Genomic DNA, 23,859 nt, shown 5'->3' with positions numbered 1-23,859 from the left:
TTTTCTGTGGAAAACAAGGATCCAACCACCGGCCAATCCTCTTGTTGAGTCTTGTTACAATCTGGTCAGGTGGTTAAAGCAGGAGAGGTCGCCTCGTTTTGAGAGGTGTCGTGGATTAATTTCACAGGATTTTCAGGAGAATTCTAGGAGTTAATAATTCAAAAATAAACTACAGTAGTATAACTCATTAACCCCCTCTAAAAATTTAAAAGTTGTGTGAAATCCACCTGTACCAATCTAGCCGAGTACGGTTCACAGGGTGAGCAGCTCCTCTCCTATAGTATCGAGCACACTAGCAAGCTTAGCACGGTTGAGCTACAGCACTACACTGTTTTCCACTCCGTGGAGGCAACAATTAGTGCTCGAGTCGTTGATGGTACATGGCCATTTGGTTTTCGAGGCGAATTCACTGCTTGTACTGCTCGTCAAAGTTACATTGTTTTGAAGTGGTAGCGTGTACTAAATTCCATCTCATCTCGGAAATAGTTTATATGGCATTTGTAATTTTGTATGTTCTTCTTTGAACAGTTGTTTGCTTTACCTATTGCTTGCATGGGTAATAAATATTCATGTCGTTACATGCATGAAGATGCTTATATGGTTTATTAAAGCTTTTACCTAATTCTCACCCGTTGTTCCAATTCCTAACGCAACCCAACGAACAAGCAATGTCTTATTTCTTCCCGTTTTCTTGTGGCCGTGCACTTCGGAGGGACGAGATATTCAACTTTTTGCAGTCATCCCTTCGCAATGTCATTGAGCGTTCATTTGCGGTTCTGAAGCAAAAGTGGCGCATATTAAAATCTACGCCAAGTTTCAAGCCTCGAGCACAAATGACGATCATTCTAGCTTGCATTGCCTTGCACAATTTCATTTGTGATAGCAAGTTGCCCGATGTGGAATTCGATAGCTGTGATGCAGATGAAGAGTACATGCCTGAAGGGGCCGAGGTTGGAACGACACAAGGGGATGACGGTCCAGAGGGAGAGAACGGATATGTCGTTCCCAAGGGATCTGGCGTGGTTACCATGAACATTAGTCGTGATAGGATCGCCAATGCTTTGTTTGCTGCGAGCGAGGTAGTTTAGCTATGTCCATGGCACACATTATCACGTGAACCATATATATTTTGTGTTATATTATAAAACGAAAGTCTTTATTTCTTATGTAAACAATAATTAGAATCAAAATTAATTTTTTCTTCGTCGTCTCAATCAATGCAAAGATCATAAATTTACGATCAATTCGCATATAAACAGTCTTCAGATAATTACAAAAGTAAAAGCAGTTGTCCTAGCCAAACATGCTTCCTGTTTTTCCACAGCAGGAAAAGCAAAGCAGCTTTTCCACAGAAAAAAAGCAAAACAGTTTTCTCCAAAAGCAAAGCAGAACCAAACGCACCCTAAGTGTACTGGCCTTTTGCATCTATTAATTTGATCATGGGCCAACTGACGAAGAAGCACATGTTATCCTCTCAAACATTCACTATCTTGGCAGCCACCGTTGATATATTGTAGAGAAGTAATGTATCATGTTTTACTAGCTTGGTCCATCCGTTAGGCCAAAGAGATTGTGCCTATCATTTCAAGGAAACCACACCTTTTAGGGTTATGATTTCAGAAAGGCACAACTCTTGGGGTTTGGTGAGCCACAACTTTTGGGTCTAGCTTTTTTTCAATAACCTGCCTTATTAGACGAATTGACGGCGTTTCTGACATGGCGGGCCCGCCTGTAAGGTGACAGATGGACTTTGGCGCCCAATAACTAGTCCACGTCGGATTCTTACCGGGTTTCGACCCGACCCAACCCGCTGCCATTTCTTCTTTGCGTCCTTCCTCTCGTCCGACGAGACCATTGTAGTGTCTGAGCCGTCCGTTCCTGCCACGCTGCCTCGCAGCTACATCCGAGAGCTGCACCACACTGCCTTGAGAGGTCGCACGCTCCGTCGCCCTCATTTTTAGCGATGCGAGTCGGCTTGCCGCAGGAGCTGCCTGCCATGAGGAGCACGGCTTGGCATTCATGTCGCCATCGAGGGGTACGGTCAATTCGCTCTTCCACGAGGCCAATTCGTTCCCAAGTCGAACCAAATCATCTAACGGCTTGTTTGTCACCCCTCATTTCATTTCATCTGGTAGAAATGAAATAAATCCGATTTTTGATAGGATTTCCTTTGGTTCAATGTGAATTCCAGGTTCAAAAATCATGTTTGTCTACTACATGGATTTGTAGAGTGAGAGACAATCTCAGAGAAATGATGTCTTTTCGAGAGAAATTGGTATCCAAACCTGTGTCAGCCAAACAAGTTTTCTTGAATTTTAAATGAGTTCCAGAATTCTAAGCCCAAAAGATGGGTGCCAAACGAGCTGTAATTGGTTTCCAATTCATTCTCAAACCATCCAATTCGTGCCCACCATGAGCCCAAATCGGCTAACCTGTTCCCCCAAATCAGCCAATTTGTGCCCACCATGAGGCCAATTCGTTCCCAAAGGTTTGTTTATTATGTCAAATATCTACTAGAGTTGTCTCTGGAAGCAAAACTATAACTATATACTTACACTTATAAAAATCTGAATTGGTGATTGTTTATTCATTACATCGAGGAACTGCTAGCATATCATATTAATTATCATCTATTCTATATGGTAGATATTTATATCACAATCTTCATGTTGTAGTTGATTTGACGTATACTTTGATATGATTAATATTTAGCACAAAATTGAGTAATAAGAGACATTAAACAACTCATTTAATACACAAGAACTTAAACAACTCATGCAATACATAATTTCAATTTTGTAGTAACACTCGTGTATTTAACTAGTTCACAATATATTATATGATGTACTGTAAAGAAATTAATGCAAAAAAAAGATGAAACATGAACTATACAATAACTATAAAAATTAACAAAACATATAAAAACTAAATTAACTAAAATATTTTTTATAACCATAGAAGAAATATTGAATGTCACGACGGCCAACTGACGGTGGGCCTTCCAACGAGGGCAAAAGAAAATCACTCCAACAGGACGGTCGTGGCTCACTCACAGGGCCTTTTTACCTTCGGTTTTAAATTTGAGCATTTTTTGTGCCTCTTTATTTTTTGATCCAGAGACCAGCTGCACAACCTTCCTGTGTCAGGCTTTTGTGGAGGGTTATATGTGATTTTCCCCCAACTATTCGGCGGACGTGTCACGACAGCCGGTCAAGTGCTCCGAAGCCACAGCTCCTGGCATGATCAACTTAATAAATAATTATGATATAAATATGCAGTTTAATAATTTTAGGACTAATTTAACACCTCAATAATATTAAGACCGTTGATGTATTTTACTCTTACAAAAAAAATATGGGCAATTACAAGACATCCCGAACTACATACCGTTGGGATTACCCCTGGCCATGTTTGGAACTGATTTTCTCACACGTGGAAAGACTTGACCAAGTTGACTGCCATGCCAACTAGGACACCAACATAACATCTTCCAATCTTCCTCTTTCTCGTAGCCCCGCCGCCAAAGCTGCTTCCCCTCCTCTTCTCTCGTAGCTCCGACAACTAGCTCGACCGTCGGCACCGCCTGCTGGCTTCCTCTCTGCTCCAACTCGCAGCAACCGCAATCCCCACGGCCCTGACTTTGCAGCCATGAGGCCCGACGACTAGAAGAGAACGACTGCTGGGAGTAGAGGAGGTAGCCGGACCTGTCGGTTGGACATGTGGCAGTCAACTTGGTCAATTCTTATCACGTGTGCAAATACCAGGTTCAAAGGGTTGTAATCTAAATAGTTTCTGGGGAAAACAGAGAAGTGTATGTGTACAACGTCAAGTTCATATAAAATGGTAGAACCAGCAAAACTCTAGCTGAAACCTGTCTCAACAAACTAGAAAAACGAGATATCACTCATCTGTACAAACTACTCTCAGGTGACTTAAAACTGGTAGCCCTTGACTTGCTTCGTTGGTTAAATCAGGGAACACAAGACTGCAGCATATCTCTCCTGTAACCCACGGTAAAGAGCCCATAACCATTATGTCAAGTACATCTCAGGAAACAATGACCCGTGTCGATTTCACATGTCTCCATCTTACAGTTCCTTCTGAAATTACTCATCACCGAGAACTGTTTTTGAATCATAACTGCGGTAGATCAATAGGCATGACAATGTGTCATATTTACCTGAACTGGTCATTACCAGTAATCACCACAGGAACATGAGCCATCTCTGAAGTGATGGAAGCGAATCACATCTCTCAAGATTATCTCTCTACATTCGCTCTTCGATATCAACTTCATAGTTGAATGGCAGTCACGGCAGACTCTCAAGTTCTTCATCACTCGTATAGGTGCTGACTGTGGTAAATGAATAATTCCTAATGCCACAGCTAGTTTCTCGCTGTGGCAATTCATCCAATTTTGCTCTCTACCAGTGGTTTCAACCCACTCTATGCAGGAAGTATCGGTGGTTGTCAATTTATCAATCTTGGAAAGCATCTCAGCCAGTTTCGTGTATATTGCATTGCACTCTGGATGGGACTTGTCACCGGCAACAAAAGAGTGAATTCCAGACCTTAGTTCAATCCAGCTAAGACCAGGTTCTTTCTTCACACCTCGCTCTTTCATCAGATCTCTGATTTTTGAACCTAAGGAGAGCTCCCCAGCATCCAGGTACATGTTGTACAGATTTACATAGCACCCCGAGGAAGCAGGTTGTAGTTCCATTATCCTGTCGGCAACAAGTTGACCCCTCTCCATGTCTCGATGAATACGACATGATCCTAGTAGAGACTGCCAGACAACAGGTTCATCATGGAAAATTGAGTCCCTTATAAAAGCCTCAGCATCAGCCAGTCTCCCAGCTCGGCCAAGGAGATCAACAACACATGTGCAATGCTTTACTGTTGGGCACAACCCATATTCCATTTTCATGATTTCATAATACCTGCATGATACCAAGAAAGAAAATGGAGCCATGAGGAACAAGAATAACTCTATTCTAATTCTAAGACAGTAAGATGCACTCCAGCAACCCAAAAACCTCAAAGTTCGTTTCATACTCTTAAGACAGTAAAATCCACAGAGACCTTAATGAATGATCTGACAAGAAAATGATGAAGGCTTACCTGAGTCCCTCGTCAACCAATCCCCCATGGCTACATGCAGTAAGGACACCAAGAAAAGTAATCTCATTTGGCACCACCTTTGCACCCACCATTTCATTGAAAAACTGTAAAGCCTGTCTTGCACAGCCATGCTGTGCATGGCTTGATATTATTGCAGACCAAGAGACGACATCATGTGATTCCATTTCCTGAAACCTCTGAATTGCAGCTTCAACATTCCCTGACCTAGCATACATATGTATGCAGGAGTTTCCCATGGCAGTGAATCGATCAAAACCAGATTTTGTAGCAAAGCACTGCATCTGCTCGCCAGTCCTTACAACAGCCAAACTGGCGCATGCATTCATCACGCTGGATATAGTGAAAGGATCAGGTTTCAATCCAACACCTAATAATTCATGGAACAAGGCCAGTGCCCTCTCAAAGAGCTCATTTTGTACACAACCTGAAATCATCGCTGTCCAGGTGACGACATCTTGCTTAGGAACAGATCTGAAACACCTGAATCCATCTTCCATACAAGCAGAGTTGAAGTACAAATCAATGAGTGCGCTCCCAATGAAGTCATCTCCCTGGAAACAGTGCTTGAGCACTTGCCCATGTATTTGTTTTCCAAATTCAATGTCACCTGCCAGGTTACATGCTCGTATGACGCTGGAGAATGTGAACTCAGTAGGCTCCATCCCTCGACTCTGCAACTCTGAATACAGACTCAGCGCTTCTCTCACGACTTCCTTGTGAACCGCAGCCTCATCACGACACAGCCCCGCAATCATGGCATTGAACACAACCACATTGGGATCAAGCACCGACTTAAACAGCGCAACAGCTTCACTCAAGGCGCCTCTCTTGGCGTACATGTCAACCATCGCGCTCGCAAGAAACAAGTCGGTGTCCAACCCAGCCTTCACCACGCATCCATGAACTGCCTCCGCAATGCCCCTAACAGAGCCATCGCCACCAGAACAACACTTTATGACGCTGCCGAGAGCGAAAGAATTCAAGCCCATCGCGCACCGGCGCATCAGAGCAAACACCCGCAGCATCTCCTCGTGCGCACCGACGCGTAAGTACCCTGAGACCAACGAGTTCCAGGAGACGTCGTCCCGCTCCTCGGTGACGTCGAACACCCGCCTCGCCTCGCCCATGTCACCGCACCTGGCATACATGCTGACGAGCGAGTTGGAAACAAAGACTCCCTCGGCGAGCCCTTCGAGGACGGCCAGCGCGTGCACGACCTTGCCCTCCTTCAGGCGCCCAGCCCGCGAGCACGCGGCGAGCGCCGCCGCGTAGGTGAACCGGTCGGCCTTGACCTCGGCAGCACGGTGCGCGTGCAAGAAAGTCTCCAGGGATTCCTCCGTCTGGCCGGCGCGGGAGTAGGCGTCGATGAGGAGGTTGAAGGAGACGGCGTTGCGGCGGGGCATTTCGTCGAGCAGGCGGCGGGCCTGGTGGGTGTCCCCGGCGCCGAGGCGGCAGTAGGCGGCGAGGAGCGTGTTGCGGAGGAACAGGGAAGGGGAAGGGTGGGCGCGGGCGATGTGGCCGTGGACGGCGGCGGCCTGGGGCAGCGAGGCGCAGGAGCGGAGGTGGTGGAGGTAGAAGGCGTCCAGGGAAGGGAACGGCGGCGGCGCCCGCGGCGGCATCTCGCTGCTCCCCGTCTCCGCATGAGGAGACGCGGGGCTGATTCGAACTTGGGCGCGAGGGCAGAAACTAATTTTTTTACAATAATACGAATTAAATAATCATTTTTAAAAGTAATACACGTTTTTCAGAATTTTCAAAAATAATACGCCCTCGGTCTGGGCCAGACCGATTAGCTCCAGTCAGCCTGGCCGAAGCCGATTAGTTCCAGTTGGTCTGGGTTAGTTCCAGTTGACCTGGGCGAAGTTGACTAGTTCCAGTTGGTGTCGTCCAAGCCGATTAGAACTAATTAGCTTTCTCAAGCTACTTAGTTGCATGATCATTGTGTAAATGACGTAGCTTGTGTTTCGTCCACAAACCCAAAAATTTGATTGAAATTAAAGCACGATTGAAATTAAGAAAGCAAATTAACAGAAACTGGTTACAGAACCAAAGCTGGCTACAGAACTAAGACACGATTGCACTATCTGCTCTCTTAATTTTCAATTTCAATCCAATTGTGCCTCGGTTCTGTAAACAGATTCTGTTAATTTGCTCTCTTAATTTCAGTCCAATTGTTGGGTTTGTGTACGAAACACAAGCTACGTCCATTTAAACATGCATTGATCATGCAATTAAGTAGCTTGGGGAAACTAATTAGTTTCAATCGGCTTGGGCGGCACCAACTGGAACTAATCAGCTTCTCACAGGCCAACTGAAACTAATCAGCTTCTCACAGGCCAACTGAAACTCATCGGCTTCGCCCAGACCAACTGGAACTAATCGGCTTTGGCTAGGCCGACTGGAGCTTATCGGCCTGGCCCAGACCGAGGGCGTATTATTTTTGAAAATTCTGAAAAACAGGTATTATTTTCAAAAATGATTAAATAATTTGTATTATTTTAAATAAATTAGCCAGAAAATGATTGTGATTAACGGCCGTCCGTCCTATTTTCGCGGTCCAGATCAGACGTTTGTTTTTTCCTGTCTACCATGGACACCCGAAGTTATTTCCTCAAACATAACCCGTAGTTATTCTTACTCATCGAGAACCCGAATTTGTAAATAATTTCACGAGCTTCCTTTCGGTAAATATTGTAATGTCGATACTCGATAGCGCTCTTGTCGGTAGTGCTCACTGCTCAGGAGTACTTTCAATTCGCTTGTTTTTCACCATGAGAGCAACATTGCATAGTTTGTTGTTATTATTAATTCTTTATCTGCAAGAGCTTAGCAGAGGCTGTAGGAAGTGCCAACTGCCCAAGTCAGATGTTTGATGATACGGAGTTTCTTCTTCAGATTAGTCTATAGATAGACGTCCCCGTTTGTATCAATCAACTAGGAAGTAGCCTACACAACAAAACTCAAAACTAACATCGTGCTAACTTTGATACTAACAAATTCATCGGATAAATAAAAAGTACGTGGAAACATATGTAAACCGCTCCTCTTCATGGCATGACAAAAGTAACTTCAGGAAGCAACACTCGCAGACAGGTATCTCGCCTCAAATTTAACAACGGAGTATTCATATTCATGGCGTTCGGAAAACAAATTCAAACATGAGCAGAAGGCAGGTATCTCATCTCAAATTTAACAACAGAATATTCATATTCATGGCGTTCAGAAAACAAATTCTAACATGAGCAGATCAACTAGTAAGAGAAATGGAGGCAAGCAGCTCGTTTCAAATGTAACAACAGAATTTCCAGATCCATAGCATAGAAGAAACAAATTCTCAATTTGAGGTGTACTTCGGTACAGGTATCAATACATAAGTTATCGCACGAGTATCATCCTTTGAGCACAAATTGCAGAAATTCCACCAGGAATGTTGAAGCAGATCTATTGGAAGCTCTTGGTGTGTCCCCTCAAATCAACCAGTTGAGCTCACACAAGTTACAGGCAGAGGCAAACGATAGTGATAGTCAAGAGAGAAAAGGTTTTACCTGCCAGGAACACACATGTCAGGGGTTCTACCTGCGTCTAGGGGAAGAGCTGCTGCTCCCGCTGTTGCTGGAGATGCTCCTTCCTCTAGGAGGCCTGAAAGACATGGCATGTTTAGTTTTCTGAAAATAAACTAATTTGGTTTCAACATACGTACATTGCTATATAATATTTGCATGTCTGGACATAGCGCAAAACGCCCGATAATGTAAAAACACCAGAGAAAGTCACCTACCTTCTAGGGCTGCGACTCCGCGATACCCTTCTTGGTCCCTGTAAAAGAAAGTTTTTAGAATTGAACCAAGTATTGCACAAGCTAACTCAACATACAGAAGTAAAACAAAGTGTTCTATTTTGATCGTGGGCGTGGCTACGAAAAACACAGCAGATGTGGAACTCACCTTTCTTGGAGGACTAGGTGACCCGGAATAGGATGAATCTGACCTTCCACGCCTCAATGGAGGTCCTCGGCCCCTGCTACCACAGAGAGAATTAGGAATGTAGGAATATCATTTAAATTGAACAAAAGAGATGAGCTCCATTGGAAGATGGATAAGGCAGAGAGATGGCAGCGATTTCATTACCTACGAGGAGAAATTGATCTTGAGCGAGAGTGAAGAGGGCGGCGAGGAGGAGGGGAACGACTATGACGACGCGGAGGTGGTGGTGGTGGCCTTCTTGGAGGGCTCCTCAACCTCCTTGGGGGTGGTGATCTGCAGAGAAGAGCAAGTGGATTAGCACAATTGATATGGTAGACAAAAAAAGAGGAAAAGGTATCTAGTAGAACTTGCTGATACAACAGAAGTACAGGACACCCAAGTGAAGAATTAGCAAGCTATCTTATACACCAAGATAACTGGCACATGGTATCGGTAATGGCCTTTGGCCCATCAAAATAAAAAAAATGATCAGCTCTAATACAATAAAAAAATGATCATGACTAAAAACATATATTTAAGTATAAAAATGGATAGAAGGATAGGTATACCACCCACAGCCATAACTAAAGAGCAATACCTGATAAGTTTAACACATCAGACCAAGGTCCCAAAGCATAAATTAAATATTGTATTCACGGCTGGGGTAGGCATGTTGTACAAAGGTGATGAACAAAGTGACTTACCGACGTCTAGGAGGCCCAGGGGAGCGTCTAAGAGGCCCAGGAGAACGTCTGCGCGGTGATGGACTGCCACGGCCCCTCCTAGGGACAGTTGTGAGACCATTGTCAGCAATTCAAGTAACAAGACAGTAGACACAAGAATGAAATTTAGACATCTCACCTCATTGGTGACCTATGCCTTCTAGGTGGTGAAGGAGAACGTCTTCTAATTGGAGATCCCGGCCTTCTATCACCACGCCTAACAGGGGAAGGATCTGGTCGGCGACGAATTGGAGAATCAGCACGACGCCTTGGAGATGGATCTGATGGACGCCTGGGTGATTCAACCCTTCGATTTGGAGGAGACCGTTTTCGAGGAGGTGAAGGTGGCTTCCTTCGTGGAGATGCTGATGGGAGGAATGTAATGGGGTTAGAGCATCAAAAGGCTGTAACATGCAGTGACGAAATGTTCTCCAAGGTTGGAGCAAAAGCAGCACAGAGAAATAGTAGGCCCAACTTGTAAGCTATAAAGCTTCAGAAGCTTACATTCCCTAGGTCGCGGCTGAGCATCCTTTTCAGCACTAGCAGCACCTTTATCATTCTGAGGAACATCTCTTTTTGGAGGAGGGGGAGGTGGCTTAATAGGTGAAGAAGCCTTTTGGCGTGGTGTCAGTGTGAATCTCAGCTTGACAACATTTCCATCAATTTGACCCTGAGAAAACACAAAGTTGTTGGTCACTTGCCCATAAGAAAACAAAAGTTAAAACATAGGGCAGAAAGCATACACCATCCATGTAAAGAAGAGCCTTCTCAGCATCAGCCCTCTTCTTGAACTCAATGTATCCGTATCCACGAGGAAGGTTAACCTATGTTAAGAAAATAGAGAATTAGAAATAGATGTGAGAAGCTTCCTCACACATCCTTAATGAAACATAACCACTTACAATTCGGTCCATTGATAGCTCCACATTCACCACTTCACCAAAACTCCCTGCAAAATAGGATAATTAGCTCATTATGTTATGTGTGTTTTGCTTAGCACAACTGTTTTACATACAGAATAATTGCAAAACAGTGCATTGTCCATACGATGTGTGTAAAGCATCAAAATTGGAACGATGAAACAGGCAATTTTATATCATCTTAATGTAAATACTAGTGCAAGGACATACACAATGGTTACCAACTTCGACTCCAAATTTGAGGTCTCATCGCCTACCATTCTGACAAAACCGATTAATGATAGTATTACTTCTAGCATGTATACTTGACCAAATTAGTTAAAGATCAAGCAAAAGTTAAGATCAGTTGTTTAGTTCTCAATCCACAGAATGACATAAGTTGGTGTCAACAGTTTGTACAGATAATTTGTTTGACAATAAAATGGAACCATAATTACATAACAGGACTTGACCTTCAAGAATGAAGCCTAAGAAAATATGAAATCGAGGACAAACTCACCAAATATTTCTTTCAAATGAGCCTCATTAACATTCCTGGATAGATGATCAACATGTAGAACAACCGACTCAGGAGCAGGAGATGCTTTCCTGAAAATAAAAATAGCATGGACTCAATATCACAAGCACAACAAGATAGCGTAATACATGCTCAGTGTATGTTTCAGGAGAACAAGGAACAATTGTCGGAACACATAATGCAACATATTAACTCCTAGTACCAGAAATGAGGAAAGAAATTGCTCAACAACAGCTTATACAGGTGAGAAATGTATAAGAAAATATCTCAGATGCCACTGCCACTAGTATTTCCTTTTTGCGAGGATGCCACTGGTACTTGTATTACGCTAACATATATGAACTGAAAGCTCAAAATATAATGGGTATGATGGAAAAGCTTTGTATTGTCACCCCGCAAATGTAAGTCCTCTTAGTAACTACATAGTGCAAGACAGATGATAACAAGTTCAAACAACATTCTTAAACGTACAGAAACCTATGCAGCACCAGCAGAAAAAATACGCAGACCCTCTGTAAGCTGATACCTAGGAGGTGAAGCTTTTTTAGGTGGGGGCGATGCTGAGCGTCCTTTCCTTGATGGTGAACCCTTTTTAGGAGGGGGTGAAGGAGATCGACCTTTCCGTGCTCCAGGTGAACTGGGAAGACAACAGTTGCCATAAATAAATGTACACATACAGAAGAGAACTAACATGAAAACAACAGCAAAACAGGAAATATCAAAGAACTATGTTAAATGAATGCAGCGAGCATAAAGAGTAACCAAGTGCCTTCAAACATGAGTATATTCATATAATGTTTCACTTCTGTAACATCAGTGAAAGCAGTGACATGTGAAAGCAGGGAAATCATGTGTTGGGATAAAATCATTGAACAGAGGAGAGTGAATTTGACATCTGAAAGTCTTGGTTCATCTAGAACTACGCGGTATAAAGTGTATTATGGTACTATACTGTAATACAGGATATGTTTCAAATTGATAAAATGGTGCAGGTAAACATTCAAAGCGGAAGTCAGCGATTCAGTGGAGGCTTCGCACATACAAAAATATGAAATCAAACTCAAATTTAATGGTTGTACACTACAGCCTCATATCTACCTTAACTAGACTTGAAAACACCCCAAAAAAGGGAAACATACAATCCACGACTATATTGGTTATTTTACACAGCAGAATCAACCATCATAACCCCTAATGCCCATGCATATTCTAGCTGCAGTTGTCTCCTCGATAATTGGTTCTTTAAAGTGTGCCATTTCACTAGAAATGAGAAACGACAAAGCAAAAACTTTAACAACCCTAGCCTTGGCAGGAAGCTACCAACCACCAAGTCTATACAATTCCACCCGAGTAAGCTCTCTTGTATTATTTTCTTCTAACAAGGTATCGCTCAAATCAGTAAATCCAACGACAATCTTACACGCTTTTTTAGATGATAAGCACAAACATATAAGACCCACAAGTTCCTAAACAAGCCACAACTCCTAACTTATTTCACACGAACTGTTCCACTACTGGGCAGCGGAAATTTTACCCCGACTCATCGATAGCACAATCCTTACTGCGGAAACCATCGCCGTACTAAAATCCTCAAACCCTAAAACACCCATCCAGCATGCATTCAAAATCGAAACAAACATCACCTAAAAAAAAGCACTCAAGCGGGAAGCCCGTAAGAGGGTGTGGATCCGGAGCGTGCGGGGTCTCACCTGCGCTTGGCAGCGGGAGGGGAGCGGCTCCGGGAGGCGGAGGACGACGACGACAAGGAGCGGGAGCGCGAGCGCGAGCGGGACGAGCCGGAGCCGGAGGACGCGGAGCGGGAGGAGGAGCCGGAGGACGACCGCGAGCCGGAGCGGCCGCGGCGTGGCTTCGCCATCGTCTCCCACGATGGCGGCGGCGGCGACCGGGCGAGCGAGCGAGCGGGGTAGTGTGGGTTTGGGGCTAGGCTAGGCTAGGGTTTTGCTCTGGGAAGAGGAAATATGGGGTGCGGGGGTAAGGTATGGTCCGCTCCTCGGGGCCACCTGCAGCTACAGAGAACAATCCATCCAGTTATTAGAAGGAAGGAAGAACTATAGTCTATAGGAATTTCAGAGCAGATTTCCAACGCATTGGTTTGATTCTAAGAAAAAATTAACGCGTACTAAGTTAGCAGTATATTTTTAGAAAAAATATCTTGCAGTCGTTGTTTCACTTGGACGATCTCGTAATTCCGTATCCCACCTTCGTCGTTCGCCAACCATAACCAACTTGCTAGACCAGGCTGAAACTCTAACCCCAATTTTCGTCTCTCTGACGGGACATGGCTGCTAGCGAGTTGACGGAGGGAGACAGTTGAAGGAGGGAGGCCGCCGGCGAGTTGTATGGGAGAAGGACGACGAGTCAAAGGAGGAAAACCATTGGTGAATGGAAAGAGGAAGGCCGTCGACGAGTGGTAGGAGTGAGAGGGACGGCTGTCAGCACATGGACGGTAGGAGAAGAGAGGCAAGATGACTTGTTCACTAGCGGATCGGGAACGCATGACCATGGAAGAAAAACAGGAGAATACATTGCCGTTTCAACGGCCCATCATAATGACTCGTTTTCATGCAGGACGTTTCTTAAGACGAGAAACATGGAAATCGGCCAACTCATATAGAATCGCGAGTTTTGTGAGATCATCCCCATAAACTAAAAGGGAGTATCAGCGACCTGTGTTTGATTCCTTTGAGAAATATTCTGATGCACCAGACGTAACCCAAAAGAAGAGGACCATTTTACCAAATGGAAAGTTAACTTTCGAGTCTCGCAGCTGAATGTAAATATTTATTTTGCATGTTAATGCACGACGACCTACATGACAAATTCCTCGGCATACCAGAGCAAACATACTTACTCTTCATTCCAGAATTCGAGTTAAATTTGCTCTTTTCATTAAAAATATTTACAACGCTACCAACCATACAGTACAGTCCCTATACACGTCCACGAAAGAAACCAGCAAGTCCCTTCCTCCTATGTTGTGATGACTCGTGTCAGCTCAGCTAGCATCTTTCAAAAATCTTGTAGAGTTTCTCTAGAGAGGCAACCTGCATGATAAGTTCAAAAGACAAACAAATCAAATTTACCAATCTCTAACCCTTATCGTCTATAAAATTAAAGGTAATTTGCTCAATTTCTAATGGTTGCACTTAAAATCATGACAACTTTTTATTTGTTACCTGTCAACAGAAAACCAGATAATCTATTAAAATCGGACATGACGCTGGCCTCTCTACCAAACAATGTTAAGGAATTTATTTTACAGTTTGGTCAGTACCACAATTTTTAATTTATTTTACAGTTTGGCAGTTTACAACTTTATACATAATTTTTTAAGCAATGCAATGTCAACGCTTGGATGAGATACTACCAAACATAAAGGAAAACTGAATTGGAGTTATGAAAGTACCTGTACAAACGTTCCATCTGTTGCCATTGACTTCGGGGGCTTGAGGAAAAGTCGCATGGACGGAAACAAGACATGTTGAATGGTCCACTCGCGTTGAGCCCATGTTGCTTCTGCTTCCGCAAGCAGCTCTTGGTCAACGTCATCTTCTTCTGTAGGTGCTATGTGTATTTAACCCCAATAAAAATTAATTTTTAAAGAAGAGTACATACAAATAATGCTGTAATTGGACCCATTAAATACCGAGCTGGAGCATCATGTATTACAGATATTTCTTTAGTACTCCCTCCGTCCAACAAAAGATGTCTCAAGTTTTTCAAAATTTGGAGGTTTCTAGACATGACTGTGTATAGATGCATTCAAATTTAGTCAAAGTTGAGACATCTTTTGTTGGACGGAGGAATATACCAATTTCAGTGTCATGTTATCTGGGTGGTTAAAGAGTTAGTAGTTAACTGGGAGAAACTATGGATTCAATTACCTACTAAGGTCTAACTCTTAAGTATATCTGCTCTTTGTGCACTTCTATCAGTATCGAATCCAGATACACAACAAGCTCACCTGTACTTGTTAGATCATTATCAGCATGTTCGCCACTTGCCATCTGATCTTTATTTTTCTTGTATAACTGAATGCCATTGCCAGATGGATTTGGAAGGATGGGAGGATGAAGTGCATAGAAGTTTCCAATAGCAGCAGCTGCTGTTCTGAAGCACTCTTTCTCAACGTCCCATGTAACCTATTATAAGACGGATCAGTAAAAATCAGAATTGCCAATTTGGAGAAGTACTGCACAGTCTCAAACAAAATATGTCATGAATGACTCAAATTATACAACAAGCAGAAGTTATCTGGGTGACTAACTGCCATATATACAACAAGCACCAAAATTAAAATTTGAATAATATGGTATCAGCCTACAGATCTACTTGTCATTGCCTCGATAGAGGTATAATTATCATGCCCGGATTTAAAGAACCATATAAAATGAATGTGATGACTTAATAAAAAGGAAACCTACATCATTTCCCAAAGTCAAGATGAATTCTGGAAGGCGGTCCATATCAGGGGTGTACTGATCAAGTACAACAGGAAGTCTGGTCAGGTTGCCACCTTGGTCAATGTGAATAGAGAAGTACTCATTAATCATCTCAGCATTTTCTTTCAGTATCTCAGTGTTCACCTGCAAATAGATAAGTACTATCTTCATTAAGGGAGTGAACATAAATGAGCCAGAGGATTGAGCTGTAATACGAGAATCAAGAAACAGCATAAAGGCAGACAAATAATGACCTACAAGATTAACAAAGACTCAAGCAATTAAGAAACAACTTACTTCTGCAATTTCAAGTTTCTCCTTATCATTTTCATCACGCATCGATTCATCATCTTTCAGTGCCATCGTCAGCAACTCCCGAAGCGGAGCTGGTTCACTGAGCTGTATAGCATTGAAGTTTCCAAAACGGCACAAAGCTTGCTGGTACATGAGTTCTTTACTGCATTGAACCATTGATATATCACATAAAAGAGTACCATAATGGTTTAGCGCGCGCACACACACACACACACACACACACAAAATGCAATATTTGGAAGAGGTGGTAGTAGATGCAAGCGTCCATGTGGATAAGATATTTTTTTTGACGGAAATGTGGATAAGATATGCATGGGTAGAAGATTGATGATGATGTGTTTGAGCAATATTGTCTGTGTATGCATCTGATGCTGCATGCATTTGCAAAAGTGTAGAGGGAACTGGGGTTTCAGTTACCCTCATTAAAGCATGTCAGATGTTTGAAATTTCTAGCTCAGATAACTGATATAAGGGACAGAAGAGTAACATTAGGCATCCATGTTAAGAGTTTACCTGACATTTATCACATTCACAAGGTATAAGCGGGTATTGTGTTGTATCAAAGCAAAAACTTCATCAGCAACTCCAACATATGTGCAATTCTTAACAATATCCAAAAGGCCTACACCAGTACATAAATCATCAGTCTAAAGACATGCACTGCCCTTCAGACCTTACAGATTAAGATGAGCTCACCAGGATGTAAGTTGGAATCTATTTCAGTAAGAAGCTCATGACGACTGGACAAATCACCAGCATCTTTTGGATTTCTTCTTGATCTTACAACATTTCTTGGGAACCATATACAAATAGAAGAATAAAATTAGTCCCGGTAAAAACCAGTGAATCACCCTACTCACTTCTTCTAATAGACTTTCTGAATTAGGAACCATGTAGAAAAAGTCCAGCACTCCCATATAAAACAGAGTTATAACTTCTAGCGTGAAAACAGCATAATGATTAAAGTTGAACATTTTGTAGTTTCAAAGGCATACAGAAAATATTCACGGAGCACAAACAGATGATCATATCAAACAATATAGAAGATATAGAAAGTGGTGAACGTTGCCAGCTTCCTGATGAACATCATACCTTACGGAAACAAGGTCAGATTTCTTTTCAAGATTTGAAGATTGCCCATGCCAATAAGTGTGCAACCTTCCAGATGGATCTAGTGGATCTGTTCTGACCATTTGGCTCACAGGAATCTTTTGAGATTTTGCTCCTACAGTATAAATATGATTATAGCAAGATTATTCGCTAGCTGTGGAGGTGGAGGCATCACCCTCGCTTTACTAGATAGCTCAAGCACACAGTTAACTCATGCGATGTAGCTGTATAGTGCATACTTTAAAAATGTTTTAGGTTTAGGCGTATCAAAATGATAAATTCAATGTTAAGGCATTTCTGTTGAATATATGTTACAGTACATACCAGTAGCAGTGCTGACATCAGTACCCTTTTCCTTTTGTGTGTTAGCTTGAGCAAGTGCGGAAGAGTTTACCGTCTGCAATACAGTTTACATCAAAATGCAGAACACATATGCACACAATTTTCATAGTCCGGTAACTAAAGTTTATCCACAAATTTAATTGGTTTAAACTTACGTGCCAAAAGTTGATATTAGGTTGGGACGTTTATTACAAAAGTAAATTGCACTGCTTTTCCAAACAGGCTTGTGTAAAGTTAATGACAAGCACTGGTACCAGGCAATCAACTATTAAACTACAAGTAGGTGCTTCCCAAAATGTAGAAAACCCTTGTGGGTTTCTGAAATTTACTGCACCAGTCATTTCTAAGTATAGCAAAGATTGTAGTCATCTATTCTGAAAGGAGCATATCAGCATATGAACACCAGTGACCATAGACATGCATTGTACAACTAAAGGCGAGGCTTCCTCAAAATCTAAGCTTGACTATTTCAGCAAGGATTATCTAGTGGTAAGTCCATTTTCCAAGAGAACAAGTTTTAAGAAAAATGAATGTGTAAGAATTTCAGCATAATTTTCTGCAAGTATTTAGTATATTTGAAAATTGGAGCACTTATGGAACTAGTAGTAGCTTTCAAACAAAAGCAATTCTCTGGAGATGGTGACTCGGTGACCAGTTATGCAAGTAAGAGTAACCAAACAGTGACACAAGAGAAGTAACCACATGAACACTTAATAATTGGAGTTATTTAAGCATAACCAATGGATAACCTGAGTTTGGAATATCCTTGTGGTATTAGAATTCATCAGCTTTTCCTCAATAGCATCTTTAATAGTTTCAATAATATGCTCTTGATTCAAGAGGCTAACCTGCAAACCAAAGAAATCATTAAATCTGTGTTTCTCTAATTGGATAATTGAAGAAATGTTTGAACATCAACCACAGATTTTGCAACAATATACCTCTTTTTTGGTCGGATGTATATTGACATCCACGTGTTCTCGTGGAAGATTGATGGACATGTATATGAAGGGTTTGGATGCTTGAGGTAATATTGCAGAATACACAAATTCAATAGCTCTTTTCAAAGAAGTGCAATCTACAAGCCTATCTGAAGAGTAAACACGGAGACAGTTAAGTGCTAAAGCACAGAAACAAGACTAGACCATGATAACAGAGGAACTACACACCACTAGTTCATCATGGATGCTGGATAATATATATGTGGCAGTTCCACAAGAATGGATGCATAATTTAAAACATTGTTGGGCTTTAACAAAACATTATTTAAGATCAGAGTTACAACTGTATTATATGCATGAATGCGTCCAAATTGCCAAACTCTGATCAGAGTTACAACTGTATTATATGCATGTGCATTGACAGTGAAGAAAGAAATATTTGGGCATATATTAAAATAACATAATTTATTTATGGAGAAAAAAGCCCTAAAATCTTACAAGCGCCTTGTGATTTGTGTATGACATTGAGCCGCAGTTATCTTTCTTACCATTTATGAAAAGAATCATGGTAGTCTTCTTTGCCACATAATTTGCATTTGAGATGAAACCATCCATCGTGAATATTCCATCTACAGCATTCTCATCTGAAACCTCTATTTCCATCAGATCACGGACGACAGAAACCCCATAGACATTCCTGATCGCATCTAGCCTTGAAGATGTGCTTGCACTATGAACATCTGCTCTATTGGCTCCATGCTGTGACAAATATGGAGGCAAACATCACCCTCCTAAAACTGCCGAGTTCACAAAGACAGCTAGCTATATTTACCTTTCTGCAAGAGAAGTTCACGTTGATGTGATGGACTGCAAACCGACTGATGAAATCCACTATCTTGGGGTAGTCATCATTGGAGTTCTGCAATGTTTTCCTACGAGCTGCCATATTGTAAAATAAATTTTCAACCTGCATAAAATGTTCGATGTAACAAACACAATACATACACAATAAAATGTGCTTGCACTATAAACACAATATATGCAAGTTGCAAACTCACCATGACCTGAGTTCCTTTAACTGCAGCGCAGGGCTTCGGGTCATTCTCCATTACTCCATCCCTATAAGACACTCTGACAGAAAAACATGATGATAAATTAAAAATCATTAACTAACGACTCTAACGTCGAGCAGGAACATTTGAAATTGATCATGGACTGACCTGTAGCCATGCAGTTGGCCTTCTGTTATTGTTGTCACAGTAACATGGCCAACATAAGTCATACTTGCCAAAGCCTCCCCTCTGAACCCCATGGATTTTATTGTCTGTAGATCCTCATATGCAGACAACTTTGAGGTAGTATGCCTCTCACACAATATTGGCAAATCCTCAAACTGAAAGGAAACTAGATTAGCAAACATCTGTATGATCAACAATGCTTACACGAATGTTTCATTTATGTGATGCTTATAGCAAAATTTTGGGCATGCTCACTCCTTATATGCCCAACAATCAACATCCTAATGTCGTAGCCCATAGTAGGATGCAGGCGCCTAGGCCCCCCGGATTGCACAGCACAAGCCCATTTCATAGGCAAATAGCATTGATGGAATGCTTGCACCCTCAATTTCGAAAAGACATTCCTAATTTCGTGTAACAATTTAACAGATTATATATGTATCAATTCCCAAACCAAAATTCCCCAAACAATCGCCCATATGCTTGACAGTTCGTCCAATTTCCCATGACCCTTTCAATCAAGCAACAACAAAATGAACAGCGCACATACGCAGCACCTGCAGGAGTTTGATACTGGAGCCTAGAGTGGAGAAAGCGCCGCAGCATTGTCGCAGCAGCAAGGGTTTAAGGGATGGGGGAATGGTTTCGGGGGTTTAGGGTTTGGTAGAAGGGTAGAACACACCCGGATGCCGTGGCCGTCGTCGGAGACCTGGATGAGCTTGAGGCCGCCGTCCTTGACGGCGACGGAGACGGTGGAGGCGCCGGCGTCGATGCTGTTCTCGACGAGCTCCTTCACCGCCGACGACGGCCGCTGGATCACCTCCCCCGCCGCGATGCGGTTCACCACCGACTCCTCCAGCCGCCGGATGCGGGGCGGTTCCCCGCCGCCGCGCGGCGCCGAGTCGTCGACGTCCATGCCCGCAAGCGCAGGAGGAAGGAGAGAGAAGCCTGTGCGCGCCTTTAGCCGGGGGGCGGTGCACCGTGGACTGGTTGCACGGCGGAGCGTGAGCCGGCGATGTGTTGGAGAGAGGGCGGGGAGTAAAGGAGGCAACGGCGGGTCAAAGGCGTGGCGCTGGAATAGCTCAGGCGCGGCAGAGGTCTGCCGTGTGGCTCGGCGCACAGCGAACAGCCGAATGCCGGCCGCGGCGCGCGCTTGATCCGTAGATGAGCGCAGGCTCTGGAGCGGGAAGAAAAGGGGAAGCGGGGCGTGCGGGACAAATTATGGGGAAGCCGGCGGCCGGATCAAGTCGGCAACGGCCACACGAGGAGGGGGGCCAACTGCAGTGTTTGGGCCTGCTTTTTGCGTCCGGTCCGGTATGGTCTGTTTGGGCCGCGGGCCGGGCGCAAATCTCAGTCGTCCAACTCTCCCGCTGCGATCCATTTCGGGCGACCCATTTTTTATGTCCAAATTCAAATGCGTCTCCTGTGTGCGGCACATTCCTTGTTCTTTGGGCGCCGCCAACAATTGCGGCTAATCGTGGGCCAAATTAGCAAACAAATTAACATTTCAATGTTTAGGTCTCCCCGGCAAACAACCATAGTTCATTACAACAACAAAAATCCCGGGTTTGGCACGAAATGAGGGCGATCAACTAGATGGCGAGGCCGCATCTCGCTCTTGTATCATCTTCCTCCTGGGCTCGAAACAAGATTGCCGATCAGGGTCAAGGAGGCTCAAGACGGCCGTGATGATCCTAGTCTCTTCGGCGAGCATAGCGGCATCGGCTTCCTTGATCCTTGCGGCCGCATTGGACTCCTCGATGGCGAGCTTCCTTTTTTGAAGCTCGATGTAGTTGTTCATTTGTTCCTCCCTCTTTTGTTGGAATTTCTCCCTCCCCGCCTCCTTGTCGGCCAAAATCTTCTTGGTCGTCTCTTCGAATGCGAGGTTGGAGGCCTCACGTGATGCTGCCTTGGAGTTGGTCCTTTCTCTTAGCCGGACCGCACGTGATGCTGCCTCACTGTGGCCAGATGCCTCAAGGTCGATGGTGCTGGCGTCCCGCTTCTTCCCATTGGAACCGACCTTCTTCGTGGAGACATAGAGCTCCTGCCACTTGGGGGCCTCCTTGAGGACCCGCCAACAATGGGGCATGGTAAATAGCTTCCCATGGATCTCTTTGAAGTACTCCAAAACTTGGAAGACCTACAAACAGTGGACCATACATGAGGACACGACACAGATGGATTTATGAGGACAAGGACAAAAAATATCACTTACCAAGTCCTTGACGCCGACGCCGCTAAGAGGCATGTCCCTCAAATGATCGTTGGCGCCTGCGAACTTGTTGCATTCTTGTTGGATGAGTCCCCATCTCTTTTGAAGGGACAACTCGCCTTGGTCGGACGCGAAGCTGTGGGGCGGGAATTGCTGTTGCTCGTGGAAGAAATCAAAGATCCGCTTCCAATAAGCTTGCCCTTTTTGCTCGGCACCGCAAACTGGATCCTGTCCAATTTTGAGCCAGGCCTCGCACAACAGCTTGTCCTCACACTCGGCATAGGCTGCCGTCCTCTTGCTTTTGCCCTTCTTCTGTAGCCGGGCCGCATGCTCGAGGGCATCGGCATACAAGGGCTCGGAGTCTAGGTTCACGCAATCCTGCGTGTCCTCACCGCACTGCTCGCACCGGTCCTCCTCTCCCTGGCCTTCGGTGTTGCCAATGATGTCCTCCATGAGATGGTCCAGATCCATGAAGTACTCCAGGTTGCTCGGGTCAGCTGTGGCTGTGGCTGGCATTTCATTGAATAGGTTGCTACCTGGCGGAATTGAGGAGGCAGGGATAGGGCGCGGCACCTTGCTCAGCAGAACTGACGTCGTCATCATCGGCGACGCATTAAGGTCGACGCCGGGCGCAGACGGTGCCCAGTTTGCGGTATCCGGCGAGTCGGAAGAGGAACCCACCGGCGGCGCACCCTGAACAACAAACGTCATCGGACAGGTACGCAGGGGGCAGCTCACAACACTGGACTCCAAGCTTGCAGCCACGGCCACCGCCGCCTCCGTTGCAAGGCATCCTCCCTTTCTTTCGCAAGGGTAGCTGTTTCCTCGAGCTGCCGCTCCATGTCCACATTTTCCCTCACAAGGGCGGCAACGGCCTCTGCCTCACGGGCTCAGCTACGCACCCGCCAGTGAACCCTCTTCTTGGTCTCCATATGGCCCTCGCCTTCGGGGTCATCTCCCTCTTCGGCTTCTTGAGCTTGTCCTAGGTGAGGGGCGGGGCCAGAAGTTGGAGCGGGACCGGCCGTTGCAGGGGAGGGTAGGGGGGCGGTGGCGGGAAGGGTCGCGGCGGCGGGAGGAGGAGTGGCGCCATTATTTCGTCCACCATGGCCAGGTCGCACGAGAAGGGCGAGGGAAGAAGAAGTGGGGGGGGGGGGGGATGAAATGGGTTCCCGCTCACAGACAGGCGGGCAAGTGTTTAGCGCGCGCGAACGCCCCGCGGTCGTTTCGCCGTCCGCACACGACACAAAACCGGACCAGATTTGGGTTGGCAATGCGTCTATTGACCGTTCGCCCAGAATACGGACCACCGTGCAAAGGGGTCGCCATGCTGGGCGACGCGTTTTGTCCGTTTCGGGCAAACCGGACCACGCAGGCCCAAAGGGGTCGCCCCGCTGGATTTGCCCTAAGAGAAGTTGGATGTCTGTCAGGTGGGTCCGAGGGCCGACTGGCAGAGAGAGCTTTGCTTAGAGAGAAGGATGGGTAGATCAAGCAAAAGGGTGAAATCCATTTCTCTCGAGATTTGGAAACTGATCATGTGCTCAGTAGTTGAACTAGGAGATTTTATATTTTTGTTTACTTATTTGGATTTAGTAATGTTGAGATATTTCTGATGTCGATGGTCTCAGATTTTTTCAGAGTTCAAAAAGTTTGAACGGTTGGTTGAAACTTCAAATCTGACCGAAATTCAAAGTCCAAACTGCTCTAAATTTTTTAAATAAATTTCGAAAAAAATTACTATAAAAACTTGTGATAAAACTCCTCAGATGCCCAACAATCAATATTGCAACAGTATAGCAGGATGCCGGCGATTTGGCCCCTGGATAGCATAACACGAGATCAATTCGATAGAATAATTGCACCCTCAACTCTCCACAATCCATTACTGATTCCATACGACACTTTTTTTTATATCTAAACGGGATCAATTAAATCAAAATGTATCAAATCCCACACCAACGTGCACCAGACATCA

General features: G+C 44.3%; 3 protein-coding genes across 5 annotated transcripts; all 3 read right to left on the bottom strand.

The window, feature by feature from the left end:
- Positions 1-3,750: 3,750 nt before the first annotated feature.
- Positions 3,751-6,810, bottom strand: LOC100846798 (pentatricopeptide repeat-containing protein At3g13880). The gene is made up of 2 exons (XM_003565068.4): positions 5,125-6,810; positions 3,751-4,943 (listed from the first exon to the last, which is right to left on the bottom strand). The coding sequence occupies exons 1-2, from the start codon at positions 6,762-6,764 to the stop codon at positions 4,193-4,195; spliced, it is 2,391 nt and encodes a 796-aa protein (XP_003565116.3). The 5' UTR covers positions 6,765-6,810; the 3' UTR covers positions 3,751-4,192.
- Positions 6,811-8,304: 1,494 nt separating this feature from the next.
- Positions 8,305-13,244, bottom strand: LOC100845778 (serine/arginine-rich splicing factor SR45). 2 transcript variants are annotated; one of them, XM_010234538.3, is made up of 12 exons: positions 12,976-13,242; positions 11,793-11,903; positions 11,249-11,337; positions 10,732-10,778; positions 10,573-10,653; positions 10,334-10,499; positions 9,969-10,194; positions 9,812-9,889; positions 9,273-9,401; positions 9,090-9,162; positions 8,924-8,961; positions 8,305-8,784 (listed from the first exon to the last, which is right to left on the bottom strand). In XM_010234538.3, exons 1-12 carry the CDS (start codon positions 13,140-13,142, stop codon positions 8,718-8,720), a joined length of 1,272 nt encoding a protein of 423 aa, XP_010232840.1. In that variant the 5' UTR covers positions 13,143-13,242; the 3' UTR covers positions 8,305-8,717. The 2 variants fall into 2 exon arrangements, with proteins under 2 accessions (XP_010232840.1, XP_024315987.1); XM_024460219.1 differs by lacking the exon at positions 8,305-8,784 and having other exon boundaries at positions 8,920-8,961; positions 12,976-13,244.
- Positions 13,245-14,039: 795 nt separating this feature from the next.
- LOC100845473 (DNA mismatch repair protein MLH1) lies at positions 14,040-20,885 on the bottom strand. 2 transcript variants are annotated; one of them, XM_010234537.3, is made up of 16 exons: positions 20,358-20,885; positions 19,658-19,830; positions 19,496-19,568; positions 19,270-19,404; positions 18,986-19,196; positions 18,438-18,586; positions 18,246-18,344; positions 17,479-17,551; positions 17,137-17,269; positions 16,741-16,835; positions 16,558-16,666; positions 16,027-16,186; positions 15,712-15,873; positions 15,252-15,429; positions 14,694-14,851; positions 14,040-14,331 (listed from the first exon to the last, which is right to left on the bottom strand). In XM_010234537.3, exons 1-16 carry the CDS (start codon positions 20,589-20,591, stop codon positions 14,287-14,289), a joined length of 2,187 nt encoding a protein of 728 aa, XP_010232839.1. In that variant the 5' UTR covers positions 20,592-20,885; the 3' UTR covers positions 14,040-14,286. The 2 variants fall into 2 exon arrangements, with proteins under 2 accessions (XP_010232839.1, XP_003565112.1); XM_003565064.4 differs by having other exon boundaries at positions 14,694-14,842; positions 20,358-20,884.
- Positions 20,886-23,859: the final 2,974 nt, after the last annotated feature.

The sequence above is a fragment of the Brachypodium distachyon genome, chromosome 2, assembly GCF_000005505.3.
Source record: "Brachypodium distachyon strain Bd21 chromosome 2, Brachypodium_distachyon_v3.0, whole genome shotgun sequence".
Taxonomy (NCBI): Eukaryota; Viridiplantae; Streptophyta; class Magnoliopsida; order Poales; family Poaceae; genus Brachypodium; species Brachypodium distachyon.
Note: the sequence above shows the minus strand (reverse complement) of the source record. Positions and strands in the feature narration are given on the sequence as shown.

Coding starts and splice junctions, on each gene's coding strand:
- LOC100846798 (XM_003565068.4), bottom strand. CDS start 6,764: ATGCCGCCGCGGGCGCCGCCGCCGTTCCCTTCCCTGGACGCCTTCTAC. Junction 4,944..5,124: donor TTGGTTGACGAGGGACTCAG/GTAAGCCTTCAT, acceptor GGTATCATGCAG/GTATTATGAAATCATGAAAA.
- LOC100845778 (XM_010234538.3), bottom strand. CDS start 13,142: ATGGCGAAGCCACGCCGCGGCCGCTCCGGCTCGCGGTCGTCCTCCGGC. Junction 9,890..9,968: donor AGGCATAGGTCACCAATGAG/GTGAGATGTCTA, acceptor AACTGTCCCTAG/GAGGGGCCGTGGCAGTCCAT. Junction 8,962..9,089: donor CACCTAGTCCTCCAAGAAAG/GTGAGTTCCACA, acceptor TTTCTTTTACAG/GGACCAAGAAGGGTATCGCG.
- LOC100845473 (XM_010234537.3), bottom strand. CDS start 20,591: ATGGACGTCGACGACTCGGCGCCGCGCGGCGGCGGGGAACCGCCCCGC. Junction 19,831..20,357: donor ACGACGGCCACGGCATCCGG/GTGTGTTCTACC, acceptor GTTTCCTTTCAG/TTTGAGGATTTGCCAATATT. Junction 17,270..17,478: donor TGATGTCAGCACTGCTACTG/GTATGTACTGTA, acceptor TTTATACTGTAG/GAGCAAAATCTCAAAAGATT.